Below are 18,823 nucleotides of genomic sequence, written 5' to 3'. Positions count from 1 at the left end.
TTTTAAGGAGTTCTTTTCGTTGTTGCTTTCCCCAGGAGAGCTTCAATGATTAAATCAAAACTAACAGAACGAATGGATAAAGCCACAGCCTGGGAACAAACCCATTGCCTGAAATCTCTGCAAAGAAACTATTCAGGAAATACTTACAAGTGAAGAATACATGGCAGGAGTAAGAATTTATGCAAGTGACTATATGCCTATGGGAACAACAACTCCCAACACCTGTAAGCTACCAGTAAGGAATTAATAATTGACCATTAGATTTAGGCAGTGATTTGAAGGAGTTAAATTCCCAGGCTGCCTTTTCAGAGCAGGGTGGGGCGTTGGGGAAGTCAGAGGGAAAGAAAAAAAAAAAAAAAAAAAAAAAAGGCACCTGAATGCCCTGGGAAGGAGCAGCAAAACCTTCTGTCAGGCTCCCCTTCCTCTCCTGTGCTACAAGTACTCCTCAGCTGCAGGTGTCCTGGTGCCCACCAGCAGCCGCAGCCGTTGGCGGCACACACCCGCACGTGGGGTGACCCATGCGAGCACCTTTCCCACACCAGGAAGCCAGTGCCACATCCCGGTCTCGCTCACCTCTCCTCACAGCCACCCGTCCCCACTGGTGTGACAGCGCATGGCATGGCCAGTGGCCCGGGCCTGAGGGAAGGGACATGGGCATCCTCCCTGTTTTGGAGTGGGGATCCTGGAATGTATCCTTTGGAGGGCCGGGTGCTGGGAATGGGCCCCTCTCTGGCCCCTGGTACAGCACACACAAGGTAAGTGCTCACCCTGCGGTGCCGTGTTGGGGACCCAGCAACGAGCGGGCTCAGGGAGAGCAGGTTAATGGTTTCGGCTTCTCCCCACTGTCCTCTGAACCTCCCCCTTCCAGCGCCCGTTTGCTGCTGACACCTGCTTCCTCTTTATTCTGCTGTTGAGCCTGTGCTGCTCTGGTTTCCTCCTCCAAGCAGTCCTTTCTGAGCAGGAACCGGGCAGAGTTGTGCCGTTCTGTGCTAGAGCATCACTGGTTTTTGTCATCGGTGTTTCTGTCACTGTCAGTGCTGACAATGTATTTGGGCAACTGCAAAAGAGAGACTGAAGCGGCCCCCGAGAACCAGCAAGTTGTAGCATCTGCTAACAATAAAAAATAATTGGAGGTTGATTAAACCCTTTACCTTTTCCCTGCTTTTTGCTTCACAAACTAGGAGGCATCGGACGACATTCTTGTTTTCCAGTGCGTAAGAAGCAAACCACTTTTTTACGATGCAAAGTATTGGTATAAATTGTGCATAAAATGGCTTGCAACTAACTGCTCTCCTTTCTCTACAAGCAGCTTGGTAGCAGGTCGTAACCCAGGGAAGGTCCCAAAAACTTTCCCCTCTGGAGTCTACATTTGCTACTGGGTGGATAACCAGATGGCAGGAGGCATTTCTCAGCCCATGTTCTCAGAGGGAAAGAAAACTGCAAATTCCTGTGCTTGGGTCCCCGGCACAGCAGGGCTGATGGCTGGTGGCAGTGCTTCCCAGCACCAGAGCTGGGGTTTCTTATGGGAGGCAAGAGCGTGGAACCAGGGCTTATTGTAGGTTTGGGAGGTAGGGCCCTGGGGTTTGGAGGGCTTGCAGAGCTGCCGGAGAAAGGCAGCGACAGGGAACTCCCTTGTCATGGGGACATCCACCCCACACGTCATGGTGAGGTTATTGGTTTGCTTGCTAAACATCCCAGCCCTGCTTCTGTACTCCTTTGGGTGGTTGTGCAAAGATTGCTGTGTTTTAAGCCTGGTAGTTTTCTGGGAAGACCTGAGGAATTTTTTAGTGTTGCTTGGGTATCAGCAAGCAAGACTGGGTTTCCGTGCTTCCATTTACTTGTAGAGTTGAGTGTTCGGAGCAGGTCATGGGTAACTATGGGCTGTGTGTTGCTGACAACCTTAATTTTCCCAAGATTTGAATTCTTCTGTGCACCTCCATTTTCACATTTTACATGTTTTTAAATATCAGAAACTCTTTCCTCACACCATTCCTGGCAAAGGGGCTGTCCTGGCTGTGATTCAGTGCATCAGCCCAGTTTCAGGACTTCATGTAGAGGCTCTTTCAATTCTCCTTTTCTTGTGGCCATTTCATCCTCTGTGTTAGGTTTGGAAGATGAGGTCTTTGTTTTCTACCTCTACAAGGGACTATAACTGCATCAGCTCTCATCTGCCTGGAAACATCCCAGGGAACTTGAGGTGAATTGCTTTTGGGGGAGCATTTTTCAGTCCCACGAACCATCAGGGGGTGAAAGAGTGAGATCCCCTTTCAAGAGCCCCTAAACATGAGGGGCTTGGCATGGCTGCTAGTCACAGCTGCCCAATGTCACGTGGCCATTGGAGAAATTCACATGAGACCAGCAGATCTGACACATGCATTAGGGAAACCCATGGCACTGGAGTAAGTCTTAAACGATGTCTGTAAACACACAGCTCCCTAGAAGTTAAAGTGCCTGTGTCCACGTGGCTGTGTAGTATGATGCCTCCTTGTGCTGGCATTATATTTCTTTGTTGTTTTTTTTTTTAAATTGGGGTTATTCTCCTGCCAGGTCCCTGATCAGGCTTATTGGTGCTAGCTATCAGCATGAGGGCAGCTGGGGGAATGAGTGGTTGTGGGAACAAAAGAGTGGAGGTAGGACTTCTCCTTGGCATCATCACGACTGTAGCATGGTTGATGCTGCTTAAGGAACTGCGCTTCTGAAATCAGCAACACAGGACCCGGTGCTCTGACAGCCTTGTCTGTCTCAGCCCTGGGTTGTGTATCATGGGACATGGGTGTAATTTATGATGCAGTAAAATCTTATGAAATTCACTTAGTTACCTGAAGTATCTCCTGACAAACTAATATTATTGTGGTATTTTTGACTGTTCTGGAGTAATGAACGTAAGAAGCCACCACATGTGAATTTGGTCTGCTTAATAGAAAGTGTGTGTAATTGCTTCAATTTAATCCTTTGTTATTTCCCTCAGCACTTCTCAAGGGTTGTTTATTTATTTCCAATATTGTTGTTTGCGGACAAAAACATTTTGCAAGATTAGTTGAGATTATTATCTACAGTATCGATCTTGGTTTGACTTTGTGTCAGAGAAGGAGAAAAGAGCTGGGTGGCAATACTCAGTGAAAGCTCAGATGTAATACTTCTTCCAGAACTTGGTAGTTCACAAGGCTGTTGTGTGTAGTCACTGTGTGCAGTTGTTCATGTGTAGAAGCTGAGCTGGAGATGGAAATTCATTTAACTTCTGCTTCTTTTTCTTCCTTTGCCTGTCTCTTAAAAACTCGGAGTTATTACTGGCTGCCCAAACACTCACCTCGAGAGATTGTTTTATTTCGTGGGTTGTGGTAATAAATCATCTCAGCTCTATATTTGAGGTTTAAAATGTTGACAGCTCCTTCAGACGGTTCTGCGGCCTCTTGTCCCGTGACAATATATCACAGCCTGTCACAGGCCATACATGCAGGTGGTGAGTATGTGCAGCCAGGAAACCTGATCCTTTGTCAGGTCTAATCAGTGGGCAGTGGTGGCTGCTATCAGGTGCAATGAAAAATCCCACGGATTAAACACATCGTTGTGAGGTCTTTCTACACTGCCTTCTATCATACACCTGAAATCTAGATTTCGTGGGAAGTGCCACAAACAAGGTTTTTAGCTCACTCTGTTCAAGGAGAAAGTCTTCAGTGCTTCAACTCACTGCAACTTGCTAAGGGCTCGATACAGCCACTTGATGACTAGTGCCATTGAACCTCAGCAAGGTGAGGGCGTGGTTTGGTCCTGGTTTCTTCTGGTTGCAGCACAGTCTCTGCTGGTACTCCTGCTGCCCCTGTGCTGCAAGGGACCCAGTGCAGGAAGGCAGGGAGGTGCCACCATGGAGAAGAAGATTATTTCTCCATTTCCCTTGGCTGATGAGGCATCCAAGAAACAGAGAGGGCCTCTTCAGCTAGCACTGCCACCAGAGAAAAGAGTTGTCACGGCACATCCTACAAACACTCACCAGGATATTTTAAGCATATTAAAAAATGAAATTTCCAACCATAGTTTTCAATCAGGGAAAGCTCTAGAGCAAGCCCAGGTGTCCATGGAAGTGCGAGTGGGAGCCAAAAGGGCAGCATGGCCACAGAACGCGGGGTTTCAGCCAGGGCAGCATTCCTCTCCAAAAGGCAACCACCAGATACTATCAGACTATTAAAGGTGAAGGCAAACCCTCTTGTTTTTTAACACTTCAAGTGTTTTGTAGTTTTTTTTAATGCCATTTTCTCAGTCTCTGTAGGGTACCTCACGCTGTGGTCTAATCCCTGATGGACTGCAGATGTTAACTGTGTCAGGTTAATCAGTAAACCTGTCCCCCAGCATGGGGAGAGTAGAGACAAAAATGTCCTTACTCAGCTCTCTGCTGCTGTATTCATCTTGAAGACTATGGTGACAAGTTTTTCCTCTTCCCTATCCAGGGCCTTATTCTGAAACTGTGCATTGCAAGCAAACAAGGATACCAAAACACTGACTCTATTTCATTGTGTTGTTCTTTACCTGTCAGATTTCAGAGTTCACACAGTTTCAGTTTCCTTTATCTTATGGGGGAATGTGTATGGGAGAAAATGCATGCTGTTCCCTTCGGTGGGAAATGTGTGTTATTTTCAGCTCTTCCAAATAAAAAGTTAGGAAGAGGACTTTGTTCATCCTTTCAAACATAACTTTTTTGAATCAGTCATGGGGAATCCAAAAGTAAAAGCTTATAATAAAGAAGCATTGCAAACAGTTGATGCCAGCATCCATGCACACTCTTCTGCTGTTGTTCTGCTGTCGGGAATTCAACAACATTTCCATGGCTTAGTCCCCGGTTAACTAAGCTCTGCTAGAAAAGAATGTGTGGCTTTGGATTATAAATGCAGGACTGTCAGCTGGGCCAGCTTTGCACGCAAGCTTTCAGGCTCTACCAGAGCTGTAGCTCTGATCTGCTGGGGGCTGTGCTCTGATTAGCGTTAGTGTGAGTGAGAAGCTGAAATGAGAAAGTGAAATAGAGCACTGGTTAGAAAGGATCACCCACATCTTTTTTACAACCTCATACATCCATTCTGCCTTGCCAAACATCAACTTTCCCTGCAGATGTAAAGATCGCAACATGTCTGGTGTGAAATGAGCACACAGCTTATCTAAGCTGCAGCCTCCAGATTAAAGAAGGATCAGCTGCTACATGGGAACTTATTCATTATTCAAAGATAAGAGATGTAAGTAAAGAAGAGCCTTTACCCCTTGCCTGTCCCCTTGCACGGTACCATAAGCATATTTGTATCGTCATGACTCTCAAATTCCTTAGGGAAACGCAGCTTTTTCCTTTGATCACTGCAAGCAGAGTGAGAGTAAGCCATGAAGCTGTTTATACCTCTGGATATAGAGAAGGCAGCGAATGGGGCAGCAGGTCTGGAACAGATGCCCTGGGTGGGAAAGTTGCCCAAAGACTGGAGGTACCATGTAGCTTTCTGAGCCAGCCTGAGGAGTGTCCTGCTTATCTGGTTTCCACCAGGCACTACTCTGGGTCCCAGAACAGCCAAATTTCCTAGTGCTGTGCTATTGATAGGCCTTTGTCACCCTGCTTGGGTGTCTCCTGCCAAGGCTGGAAGGAGTCAGGTGCCTGTGGCAGTTTCCCCTCAAAGCCCAGCATGATGCTAAGCAGCAGATACAGCAAACCAACTCAGCTCCATGTGTTGAGGTTGGGGCATACAGACCCGACGCAAATGCTATTGATGGAAGAGCTCATCCTCCATCTGTTCTGGACACTTCCGTCTCTTCAGCATTGATGGCAGAGCAGCTCAAATGAGTGTTTCCTAGCCTGACAGCCAACAGAAGCTGGTAAGCAAAGCCCTTTTATTTAGGCTGACAACCCACCATTCATTTTGACCAAAGCAGTCTCAGTGGCTCCTCCTGAACATCACAGCCAGGATGTTGGAAACAATTGCCCTCGCAGGGCTGGGGCCGTGCTGAACACCAGCTATAGCTCTGCTGATTGCCCATTCCCTGATCCTCACTGGTCTATTATTCCCAAAACTCAAACTGTTTTCAATGCCTCCTATCCCAGCATCTGCTATGGTAAAATGAGGTTTTTAGTCTTTCTGAGGACATTAAAGAACATGTGCATTTTTTTTTTTTAAATGATTAAGGTGACAGTGAGTTAAACAGGAGCTTTGTAATTATGCTGATCTGTTTTAAGAAGTTTGAGAATGTTCATTTGGAAATTTCTGAGCAATAAGGAACATTACAACGTTACATTCTTGTCTTTTGTCAGAAGACAAATGCAAGGAAACGTGAATCTCAAGTTGTAAATATCCTACCTAGTGCAGAAATTAATTTTTCTTTGGGCTTCTTCAAAACGGTATTTTACAAAAAGTTTAGGGGCATAGTGCAGACTCTCTCTGATATCCAGCGGAGCCACTGACTATAGGGCTTAAAACATAGGCACTGCTTTTCAGCACAGTGATGCAGAGCAGCAGAGTCAGATTTAGTCTGGAGCCAGGAGAGCAGAGTGAGTGCTCCTCTTCCCTTAGTCAGTCCTGAGTAGGAAATACTAGGCATGGGATGAGTCTGAATCCCTATCCTGCTTTGGAAGTGTCTAGCTCTTTGGCCTCCCTGTCCCCAACTTCTAGACTACTCTGCAAATAATGGTCTTTAAATTAAATTGACAATGGCTACTGTGTTGGTTTTGATGTCTCACAGCTTTGCCTGGGAGTTGCAAGGTGATGTGGGGTGAAGGTCTAGCTGCTCGGACCTGCCTGCTCCTGAGATTTCATGAGGTTGCTGTGTGGATCTAGGACATTGCTGTCATCCAAAGAGGTGATGTTGCTCCCATCCTGAATCTGTGCTTCTGCTGCTTCATTTGCCCTAGTGTTTATTTGACTCCTTGATGAGTCTGGCTAAGTCAACAGGAAAATACTTACTGATATATTTTTTAAGTACAAGTTGCTCTTATAAAATCTCATCTGTGACATTGTGGTCCCTTATTATTTTGTGACTCAAAGATGACTTTATTGCTCTTTGAAGCTGAAGCATGATCTTTTCCTATGCTCTTGAAGTCTGTTTTGAGCATCAAAAATAAAGATGTCTGAATCTTATCCTTGCTTGTCTTCAACAGTCTGCTGGATCTGATTAACTCCTGTTGAAGGAATCAAATGAATCCAAGTGACTCCAGTAGAAATTTGACCAAACTCAAACCCCAAGGCTTTAGAAAGATGAAGAAAAAGCAAACTGAGCACTTCAGTTATAAGGAAGGTGAGGATGTTTGGCTAACCTAGTCACTGGAGGCTGCAATTATTCCATTTGGAGTTTTGGTGACACGTATAAACTGTTGTGGTCATGTTTATAATGCCACCACTGATTGCCCTAGAAGAATGGCATTCGTTAATGTGAATAGTTAGGAGATAGGCTTTCCATTCTGTGACTAATCTGGACTTTGAAACGTACTACCAGCAGCTTCAAAAGACAGCCAGTTGGTGTGCGAATCAACGCCAGGCGTGGAGCAGAGATCTTAAGAAATGTGGCAGCGATATTTGCAGAGTGTGCTCAAAAGTAAATAGTCAATATCAAACTCAACAGATGTGTACTTTTAAAATTGAGGTTATACCAGTATAACTCCATTCTCCTCCATGATATCCATGGATGATTTACATCATCTAAGCTAGAAGCTTTGGCCTTGTTTGGTGATATGAACTGTTTTGTCCATAATGGGGAAATGAAGAGAGATTATGAAACTGTGATAGAGAGCAATCACGGGATCGTTGAAGTTTAACTCTTGGATGACGTACGCAGTGACTCTCTGGCTATATTCCCATTTGTATCCTGCTGTGTTCTGCAGAAACAACCCTGTGACGCAGAGGTCTATGGTGAATGCAAGGTCTGGAGGAAACCCCTCCAGGTGTGGAAGCAATGACTCACAGTAAAGCAAATGCTGGTTCCTTGTGCACAGTTTCTTCATGTTGGCTGAGGTGAAGTAGTCACATAGAAGCACATCTCCTCTTGTGAACAGGCCTAGTTCTTGCTGACATTTAATCCTCTAGAACCAAATCAGCTTCGTGGGATCTAAAGTCTCCATCAGAGTCTTAGCTAACATGTTCATTGACTTAACTGTCATCCTGCTCAAAACAAAGTCATTTTGCCAGCTGATGTGGATAGCACTTGAAGTCTTTTTCAACAGTCAAGGATATCTCAGAGGTTCCTGTGAAAAACAACCAAATAAGGGATTTGCGTACCTAACAGACTTGCACCCAGATAGTTAACTCCCAATTAAAACCTACTTGAATTTTTGGGGGCTCCAGTTTGGGAGTAAATGGATTGTGAGCTCATTTACTTGTTTTATGGCTCTAGCCTACTATTTCTTAATGTTTTGCTTCCAGTTTTGTGGAGGTTTTCGGTTTGTTTGTTGTTTGTTTGTTTGTTTGTTTTTCTACTTTGGAATTGTCACAAGGTTCTTGTATTTATCGACTTCAAATGACTTTAATCTCTTTGCTTTGTTTCTCTTTCTTTCAGTGACAATCTTTTGCTCCCTGCAGTGACTAAAGCACCACAAACATTATAATTCAGTGTCTGCGTTACCATGCAGCAATGACCCCGTCATCATGTCAAGATGACAGAGAGCAAAGCTTGTCACGTTTGCAGAAGCTTCAGTCAAACAATAGCGCCTTTCATCTGATCAAGACTCTAGCTCCATCTCTTGACTATTGCACTGGTTTTGACTGGAGTTAATTTTCTTCATTAATTTTCTTCATAGTGGCTTGTATGGTGCTGTGTTCTGGATTTGTGATGAAAACAGTGTTGATGACATGGGGATGTTTTAGTTATTTCTGAACAGTGCTTGCACAACATTGAGGCACTTCTTGTTTCTCTTGCTGCCCTGCCAGCGAGCAGGCTGGAGGTGCTCAAGAAGTTGAGAGGGGACACAGCTAGGACAGCTGACCCCAACTGACCAAAGAGATATTCCATACCATATGGCATTGTGCTCAGCACTAAAAGCTGGGGGAAGAAGGAGGAAGGGGGAGGACATTCAGAGTTATGGCATTTGTCTTCCCAAGTAACCATTATGTCTGATGGAGCCCTGCTTTCTCGGTAATGTCTGAACATGAACACCTGCCTGCCCATGGGAGGTAGTGAATGAATTCCTCATTTTACTCTGCTTGTGCATGCAGCTTTTGCTTTACCTATTAAACTGTCTTTATCTCAACTCACAAGTTTTCACGCTTTTACTCTTCTGAATCTCTCCCCCACTCCGCTGGAGGGGTGCAAGCAAGTGGCTGTGTGGGGCCGAGCTGCTGGCTGGAGTTAAACCACAATGACTACAGACCAGAGGCTACTAGGACAAACTAAAAAGCAATGAGTGGTTTACAAAAGCATAGAGATGATAGCATCTGACTCAAGTAAAAAGTGCTGAGCTCTCCTTCACTTTTTTAATTCTTGAAACAAAGTAGACAGAATTTAGCTTCATGCCCCCGTCTCTATAATAATCCCTATCAAGAAGAAACTTTCTAACTATTATATCCTGTACTAATGCTAAAATACTGGAAAAAAAGACACCAAGTTCTATCTGTGAGAATTCACATAAGGTACAGTTGCTGAAAGATTGGTAATACTCAAAACTGGGGAAGAAGACCCGCCACTTTGTCATCTTTTTAAGTGCAACAAAGAAGATAAAAAGGTGATGAAGGTACCTGGGAGGGATCATCCAGCTAAACTCATTTCTGTTTTCTGCAACAGAAGGCAACTATGTAGACGTTTTGGATTCTTGTGAAATAGACTCCTACTCCTTATGTCAACACCCATTATTGAACTAGAATGTGGTAACCAGTACTTCAAACCAGATTTATAGTAAAAGATCAAAATGTACAACTGCAACATGTCACAGGGAGACAGCTGGGAAAACATGAGCCCATTGCCTGTACCTCAGGCCTCAGCAAAAAACGTGCATATGAGAGAATTTCTTTAAAGAGTTTATTTTTTATCCCCAGATTTGCATCTTAAGTTTTGACCAGAAGCATTTGCAAATTAAACACATCCAGTTGTGTGTTTGTGTGTGTATATGTACCCATATAAATACATGTGAATATTTCTGAGAGTGCAAGACCTCCTGTTTTTAAGTCATCACTGATAATCTAGCAGTTGTTTATATTTAAATGAATAATGTTGCTAACAAGAAGGATCTGTCTTCTGGAATCCAGTCATTTTTCTTGCATTAGGAACTATCTGTAAATGATTAACACTCTCTGTGGAAATGAAATGAGGAGAGCCAAGTGCGTGAGGTGCAGGAAGGAAAGCAAGGAGCTAATGTACAGCACCCCCTCCTCTGCAGGAACAGCAGACTGGAAGGGCCTTTGGGCTGCCCATTCCCCTACCATAAAATCAAGTAATTCTTTTAACAGATGGATCAAACTTCATTCTAAATACAGTCAGATCTCCCCCCCCCCACCTTGTTACTGCTGTTAGAAGCTGTTCTGAAATGCCACTGGCTTGGAAGTGGCCTCATTTCCAGCCTACATTTACTCCTGGCTTGCACGTGTGATGCCAGGGTTCAAAAACTAAGCACGTTCACTCAGGTTGTGATGTGGAGAAGCATTTCGTGTGCACATCAAAGGAAGGATTAGTTATAGCTAACAGAGGATTAACTGAGACAGGATGGGAGATAAGCCTGCCTTTGTTGGAAAGTGATGCTGGAGAGGTGCATGCTGGAAGAGCCATGTAATTCCTCTCATGAGCTCCTCTCAGTTAGTGAAGGGAGATTTTTATATATAAAAGTTCTTTTTCAGATTTAGTAAATAATGTATTAAGCTGGCTACATTGCTGTCAGGGTTTTGTGTATCTGATTTAAGTGGAATTAGAAAAACGTCATTTGGACTCCAGCAAGACTTGTACTACAATAACAGAGAATGAGCTAGCTATGCTTTGTTTGGATGCACGTCTGCGTGTACACGCAGAGCGAGCCACCTCTCCAACAGTACTCCCTGTGCCTTGTCCCGCAACCTAATCTAACACGTAACAGCACTATTTACCCAGTTGTTCAGACACCTCCCTTCTGAGCTTGCCTGTCTTTCTGAGCACAGGCAGAGGTAGCTCCGTCTCATAGGGCATGAACTGGTACACTCTGGCTCCCCATGAGCCTGGAGTCCCCTCCTCGGCTCTCGATTTAGGTGTCCAGGGAGCCACTTGAAGCAGGGAGAGGAGCAGCACAACCTCTCAATGTGAGCCAGGCTGTAGCTTCTGGGAATTAATATACCTAGGCTTTGAGTGGTCTGGCTTGAACCTTACCTTGTGCACCAGGAATTAGACAGGTTCAAACAGGAATATACAGAAAGCCCACTCCTGGGCAGCAGTAGAACTGTATTCCTGAGCCAACCGACTGTTTTGTGGGAGAAGCTGGTCAGGCAATGCTGGCTTGCTTCCTGAGGGACCTGGAAACTGGCAAAAATTTATAATCTCATTCTTACTTTTCTAGGGTATGTCATTTCTATAGTTGCCATAGAGATGTTATGTGATGATCCTTGAGAAAATGTTTCTATTAAAGTGTTATCAGCTATGATTGAAATTTTTAGAGCCTCTGTTATACAGTCATCAGAGAGGTTTTTATTTGCAATCTAACAGGCAATATTAAAAATACGAAATGGTCTTTGATTATGCGTCAAAGTATCCCAGGCTATTCACCTGAGGAACAGTGTAAAAACTCATTCTGCCCTTTCCCCATTGTCCCATTTACTTCTAATTTGGAGAGTTGTTTCCTGAGAATAAGCAATTGAAATTTAGGAATTGGGAGATTTGTTTGTAACTCTTCAAAAAAAATACTGCTCATAATGCTTGTTAACATTACAGTGGATGGATATATGTCTATAGCCTTAGTGAGTATAGCGAAAGTTACTTTAGTATATTTCACAATTCATATTCTTTATTCTCAGTTTGTTATCCATTATGGACATTAATTAATCAGACTGATGAATATAAATAAGTTCTCATGAAAATGATTAAAGCATGGAGATGAATAGAAGGATCTCACTGCTGTAGTTGCTTTATTCTCTCAAGTTCCCACACCTTTTGATAACTTACCAGGCTCTCCTTTCAGCCTTCACAGTTTGTTTCTTTTCTGGAAAAAGATATATTTTAAATTTGTGAGGTAGTGAAAGGTAAAACATAGTAAAGGCAAGGCTACTGTAATATTAATGAGATAGGAACTTTATCATCTACTATGATCTGGAATCCAGCCTGGCAACCTGTGTAAAACCTATAAACTGTCTTGTCTCCACTCAGTGTTATCCTGGCTTAATTACCAAGTTCTCTTCTCTCCTTCTGTTCCTAAAAAAGATGGTGCCAAATGTTTTCATTCTCTTCTTCTTCTATATTGAACAACGTCCTTTTGGTTTTTTTATGTCACAACAAACGAATCAAATGTGTTTTCATTACATGTTCCAACCCTGGTCATTGCCCTTTTACTCTTATTTCTGGTCTCCTTCAGTACCTCATATGGGCCTGAACCCATATATGACTATATGAATTGCACTATGAAAACCATTGAAACAAGGACTTTCTTTTCTTTTTACATCTGTAAAGCACTGAGTACAGCCAGAGCTCTGTGAATAATAATAGCTAAATGATAAGGCTTCCCTAATACCACGTGGTGGCTCTTTGAAAAACGTGTTTTTTGTTAAGGACTCTGAATTCCCCTTGCTTCAGACTTAACTTGGAATTGGAAGTTTAGGAGGCATTTTTCCTCCTTTTTTTTTTTTTTTATAAAATCCATTGAGACCTGACAAAATCCTAGTTACTGAAAATGATGTATAGTTTTTGAAGTGATATACATCATTATATTTCTTGGGAATGTCTTTAGATCACAAATAAATGCAGAAATAAAGTAAAATAAGAGAAACAGTTTAACTAGCCCTGATGAGTGAGCCAACAACATACATTTGAAGTGGGTTTTTTCTGTTCATCAGTTTAATTTATAGGCATAGAAAGTTTCCATATATAGGGGCCATATACCTCTTAGTCAATGCAAATTAAGTTAATCTTTCTAAGTTTTCATTTCACAGACGTGGCAACTGCAGTTTAATGTGCATTAGGAAAACATACATGTAATATGGGTACGTTGCATCTCACTGTATAACAGTCTCCAATGCAAATTTTAGTCTGCAAGGGATAAATTCATTAAAATTAGTACCAAAGATTGATAATTCAGCCTGGCTTTCATTTGGTACAAACCCCTTACTTTACTTTCACAATAAAAAGAGACTTTGCATGTAAAATGCCCTTTTAAACCACTGCCAGAATGATGAGAAAAGTTGCTATGGTAAATAAGCATCAGGTCCTGCATGAGTGCTCGAAGCAGGACCGCATGCAGCAATACGTCCTCCTGCCGCTCATTTACTTTGAATAGCACTGTGTTGCCACTTTGTTTGGCAAATGGATGCCAACCGACCCATCGTCCAAACCTCCCTTCCCCACGCCTGGCCTTGTGCAAAAGCTTCATGCAACTGGGATGGAGGATGCCAGCTGAGTGCTGAGGGTGCTACGCTTGAGACAAATTTGCCACTTCTTGAACTCGTTCCCCCCAGCAGCCCCCTGTACAGGTCGCCGTCACCTCTGGCAAACCGTGAGGGGTCACCGTTTAAAAACCCTTACTGTGGCTTGTGAATTTTGAGCCACCTTTGGTGTTAAACGTTGGCAGGTGGCTTATAAAGAACACAATGCTAATGGGGTATATTTTGGGAGGGTTATTTCAAACTTGGAACAGTGCCTTGCCAGCCTCACAAATAGCTGTTTCAATGCAAATGAGGCAGAGAGGGAATGGGAGGCCAGAGGAAGGCGTTCCTCAAGCCGGCTTTGCCACCAAGGAAAACAGATACATGGCCTCAGTCCACGGTCTATGTGCTCAGAGACTGTCTAGAAAGGACTGCAAAGGTGGCAGGTGACTTTCATTACTTGTTCCAAACCATATTAAGGTGAAGGAAATCAAATTTCTGTGGTGTTTTTTTTTACTTTCTGGAAAACTTCAGGGCAGGATGTTTCTGTGACAAGCCTCATGCATTTGGAAGGACAGGAAGAATGCGTCAACAGTTTGAAATTTGGGGTCTGACAAAGTGGCCTGTATGTTCAGACAGATGTTTTGGTGATGAAGGGACTTGCATTTTATGCCAACAGTTTTGAATATTTAAGGCTTTTTCCGGTAGAAGTCCTTAGTTGACTGAAGTAGCACCATGGCTCTGAAGTTGTGTCTGCAACTGAATTCCCTCATGGAGTTTTGTCTCAAGACTTGTGTGTGGGAAGCCCTGCAGTGTTGTGGATGATATCACAACTGGATATCAGAACTGGAAAGTCTGTGTTCAGAGAATATCATGTTTATTACTTATAAAACTGGCTGTTCCACCAGTTCTCTAGCCTCTAAAGGATGTTGAATGGCAGACACAGCACAAATAATGAAGCCTTTTACATGATACGATGGGAGCAGAAGGGTTGTGGTGGCCTTCAGGGCAATACAGCAACCGTTTTGGTTTGATAGGGTGATTGATCTTCTGTCGCAGGTAATCTTTCATTCATGCATGGTTTTACTAGCCTGAGGTATGGTATCCGATATTTTTTCTCTCCTGCTTTAAGCAGTGCTGTCTGTTATAGCTCTTGTACATTGGAAATTGCCTGCTGATTTAATATGCACTCTGATTTGTGAAGTTTGCAATTCAATTTTCCTCTTTACTGCATTTTTGTTCCCTGTTGTTTTCTTTAATGTTGGCACCTCTGAGTATAAACCTGCACCAGACAGTTTTGCCATGCTATAGCTGCATGGCGTTACTGTACTTTCATCTCGTCTCCCTGAATGGATCCATGTGATATTTGACCTCCTTAGGGCATCGTACTCTGCTTTTAATCTTTGGGGGTCTGTCCAGTCCTGGGTTTGGAAGTATGGTGCTGTCACCGCATTAACCAGAGCTCATTAACACATGTCAGTCTGGAGCAGGCAGCGCCATATATATGCCAACAGCAACACTCAGGTGAAACGTGATCATTACCATAAAATAACCTGAGCAACGAGGGTGAGTTCTGAGCCCAAACTGCCACTGCGAGTTTGCCTTGATCATACACACGCGCTGTTCTTCCTTTCATGCAGACACAGGAGGTGGCCTGTGTCAGGCACACAGGAGTGTCACCTCGACAGCTTTGCTGAGGTAACTGTCACACGTCTCAGCACTTCCCAGAAAATGAGAAGACTGAGAAGACTCAAGATTTTGACCTGTTATCTGTTACTGGCAATTTCTGGAACCTGTAAGAAGAGGATGGACTTTTGGGAGGCGGTTACTGTTTGACAGAGGGTGGTTTTCATGTTAGAAATCTGATGTGTCCCACAAGGATATCTGAGCCAAGCTGGCAGGTACCTGATGAAGCAACTACTGTGGTACAAAAGCAGTCGCTGTTCTGGAGAGGACACTAGTGATGCAGGGCATGGTAAAACTTCCTGCTGGAGTCCCTGTCCGTGCAGTGTGTAAAGCCATCAAAGTGGCATTCGATGCGCAGTCTCCGGAGGCAGGTACTCAGGTCATCATCAGTATCCATATGTGGATCTGATTTTGCATGGTTTTTTAGATGACAGATGGGACACAGAGCCTCACCCTCTGCCCACCAGCTGCAGGAAAGTTTTACCTGCAGAGCTGGATGGAGACCCTCCTTGGCTGGCTTAAGACCAGCTGTGTTTCCTCCCTGGGGTACTGGTTGCTCCTGAGTCCTGCACGATGTCTTCGACCCCCAGCTGAAATCTGGGAGTAAGGAGCTGCAAGAGGTTATCCAGAGCTGCTGCCATAGGGGTAGGATCGGCTGCTGGAATGAAAAGTGCTGCAGAGAGACCGAGTTTTCTGCTGGGAGCAGTGTAGATATATCTCAGTTACTTAGGAGAAAGCAATAAAATAATGGGGTAAATGAGATGGCAGTTTCTGTTTTCTATTCCCTACTGTCTCCTTTTTCTTAAACTCTTCATGACGGGACTGACAAGGCCACTTCTCCACCCCCTCACAAGGGAGCGTGTTGTCATTTAAAAGAACAAGTCTTTGGGAGCAAGAAAACTTGATTTAACTGTGGTTTTATTGAAGCTGCTGCGTGTGCAGCATGATGAGGGGAATGCAATAATCTACATGTGAAGTTGTCAACCTTTGTGCAAGATGTAGCACCACCAGTGGCAATACCTCAGGAAGGAAAATCCATCCCCTCTGCTCCTGTGGAGCCCTGGGTTGAGGCCAGTTAACAACATTTCCCCAGGATTTCTCCCTGTCTGAGGAGGCTGTAAGGCTGCTCGTGTCCCTGTAACAGTTAGTGCCTCATCTCAGCAGAGGTGTCTGTGCCAAGGTGTGTCAAGACCTCTTGTCATACACTTCCCACTGCTCCCAGTGAGAGGTGTTCCAAGAGCATGGAAAATGCTCATGCTGTGCATGAGAGCCCAGCACACACTGCTGAAACATCCACTGGAGGATACTGGGGCATGGGGAGAGGATGCAAGATGGAAAGGACCTCCAGTGGCCAGGCACCAGAGGGTACGGGCAAAACTCCTGAGTAATGCTTCTCCTTGAATGCTTCTTGTACACAAGCTGTGGCACCGGTGCTGTAATACTTAGCGCAGAGGGTGTGTGAGCAAAGGGAGCCCTCTCACCTCCTGCATTCCCCTCTGCATGCCCTTGTACTCGTCAGTCCCGTCTTGATCACATGTGGCAGTTGGCCAAGCATCTCACCCAGAGCAATTCTTTTGTCTGCTTCTCTTTCTGAGTCTAAGCCACTACAGAAATGCGTGGGCTAGAGACGGATGGATTTAGCTATATCTCTTAAATAAGAATATTATCATCGATTTGTAATAAGGCTATTGTTTCTACACAGATTTGGGGTTGCTCTTTCCTATTCTGGGAATTATCTAGCCACAACAATAGTCCACCTCCGTTTGTCAGCTCCAAGGGCTTGCTGGACCACATATTGCTCTTTATAAATGTTGAGGGGCAACAGTCTCTGTGGCTGGTAAGCGCTGCCTATTCAGAGGTGCCCAGGAACCTCAGAATCATAGATTCATAGAATTATTTAGGTTGGAAAAGACCTTTAAGATCATCGAGTCCTTCTTGGAGAAGAGTCATGAAAGCCGAGGCTGTGAGCACTCAGTTGAACGCTGCTTTACAGCTTGCAAGCATTACTTGATGCTGGGTTATGTTACAATGACCCTGTTTATAAAAACTCACTGATAGTATGTTTGTCTTCTCTACAAGTTAATGGGGCTCCTCAGAGCACTACACCAGAGACCTTGAATGGGTCTTGAATACACTTATGACAACGTACAAAGTGTTACATCTTTTTAAAAGCAGAGAGGGAGCTCTACCATGTACCTGTTATTTGAGCTTGCTGAAATGGTGTCTCTAAATGGCTGCTTTCCAAAAGAATGAATCCTGCTTGAGTGTTTTTAATTTCTCAGCTTCACCGAAAGTTTGCAAGTCTTACTGAAAATTAGACAGGCTGATTAGAAAAAAGAATTTGATGAAATAATACAATACATTAAAGAAACTGTCAGGAGACCCATGTTCCTCTTCTGGCTGCCCTGTCAAATAGTGGGTATGTTAACGCACAAGATAATTGTGTTCCAATATGAACAGTTTGATTGCTGTCGATTTTTCTTCTGAATTATATAATAAAACAGATCTTTTTTTTAAAAAAAAATAAAAAAGAAAAATATATGTGTGTAGTGTTCACCTGAGACCTTTCTAGTTTTTTTCTTTCATGAGATTTAAGAAGGTGTTCTACTGAAGGGTGGCAAAACCACCTCCTGCACTGGGATGCCCTTTCTGTTCCCAGTTGTTTACTGCTTAAACCCTGGTCAACTGTGCAGAGATTTTTTTTTTTATCAGTTTACTCAGTGCAGCATGAACTCAATGACTGAAAAGTTCAATAAGTTGGTTTTGATTGGGTTACAATGTGCTATCAGTAAAACAATGTTATATTGTTGTTCTTAAACTAATAAAAAGGGTTTTTTTCTTTGTTTTATGACCTTGCAGACTCAACTCTTGGGAGTTTTACTTGCTGCTACGTCAAATTTTCTGATTAGCATCTCTTTGAATATACAGGTATGAAACTATTTTTCTTTATTTGGAGTTGTTTATATTTGCCAATTATGTTACAATTTTCTTTTATGATGAAGTTCAAAATAGGAATTTTGTTGCATTTAATAAACGTTCCCTCTCTTTAACTGTAGTTTAACAGTGTCCTGCTGTATTTGTTGATAGTATGATAGCTCTCAACCTGTTCTGTGCTGCAATTCTCATACGGGAACAGAATAAAAATTTGTAACAGCTCCTCCTCCTTGTAATGTGCCGTAAGGAAATACCAGCTGTGACCTGCCTGTGGTCCCTCTGGCTACCATGTGAGCCTGTCTCAGAGTGTCCAAATCTCAAACGAAATTGACCACAATGTCTTAGGGACTGTTTAATGGAGCGATTAATGTAATTAAATGCATTGAGGCATAAAGTTTTTTGCAATATTGGGCGTCAAAACAACTTTGACCCATTTAGTTTTCTTTCTGCAATTAGGATGAAATAATATGAGCAAATATTATTTTAAAACACAAAAGTATTGAGAGGTGCTGACCTTGTAACTACGGCAAAGGGTTGTAGGATGAGATTTATGAAATCTTTTCGGTATTAATAATTAAAAAACATACTCAGTAAAAAGTTAAATAATTCATTACAATCTATATCTTGCAGGCTTCATGGTATTTTTAGGTCTTCTAACAAAAATTCTTCAAGTGCACAGGATATGTTTGTGCAAGTTGTCCAGAAAAAGTTTTTTTTGCTGGTTTGTATTT

General features: G+C 43.3%; 1 protein-coding gene across 1 annotated transcript in view; it reads left to right on the top strand.

The window, feature by feature from the left end:
• Nucleotides 1-650: 650 nt before the first annotated feature.
• NIPAL2 (NIPA like domain containing 2) overlaps nt 651-18,823 on the top strand; it is a 49,684-nt gene continuing 31,511 nt past the window's right edge. The window contains exons 1-2 of the mRNA XM_009978031.2: nt 651-755; nt 18,018-18,086. Coding sequence (XP_009976333.2) covers nt 651-755; nt 18,018-18,086 — 174 coding nt within the window. The remainder of the gene's footprint in view (nt 756-18,017; nt 18,087-18,823) is intronic.

This window comes from Tauraco erythrolophus, chromosome 3 (genome assembly GCF_009769465.1).
Source record: "Tauraco erythrolophus isolate bTauEry1 chromosome 3, bTauEry1.pri, whole genome shotgun sequence".
Lineage (NCBI taxonomy): Eukaryota > Metazoa > Chordata > Aves > Musophagiformes > Musophagidae > Tauraco > Tauraco erythrolophus.
The sequence above is the reverse complement of the archived record's forward strand: the minus strand, read 5'-3'. Positions and strand labels throughout refer to the sequence as shown.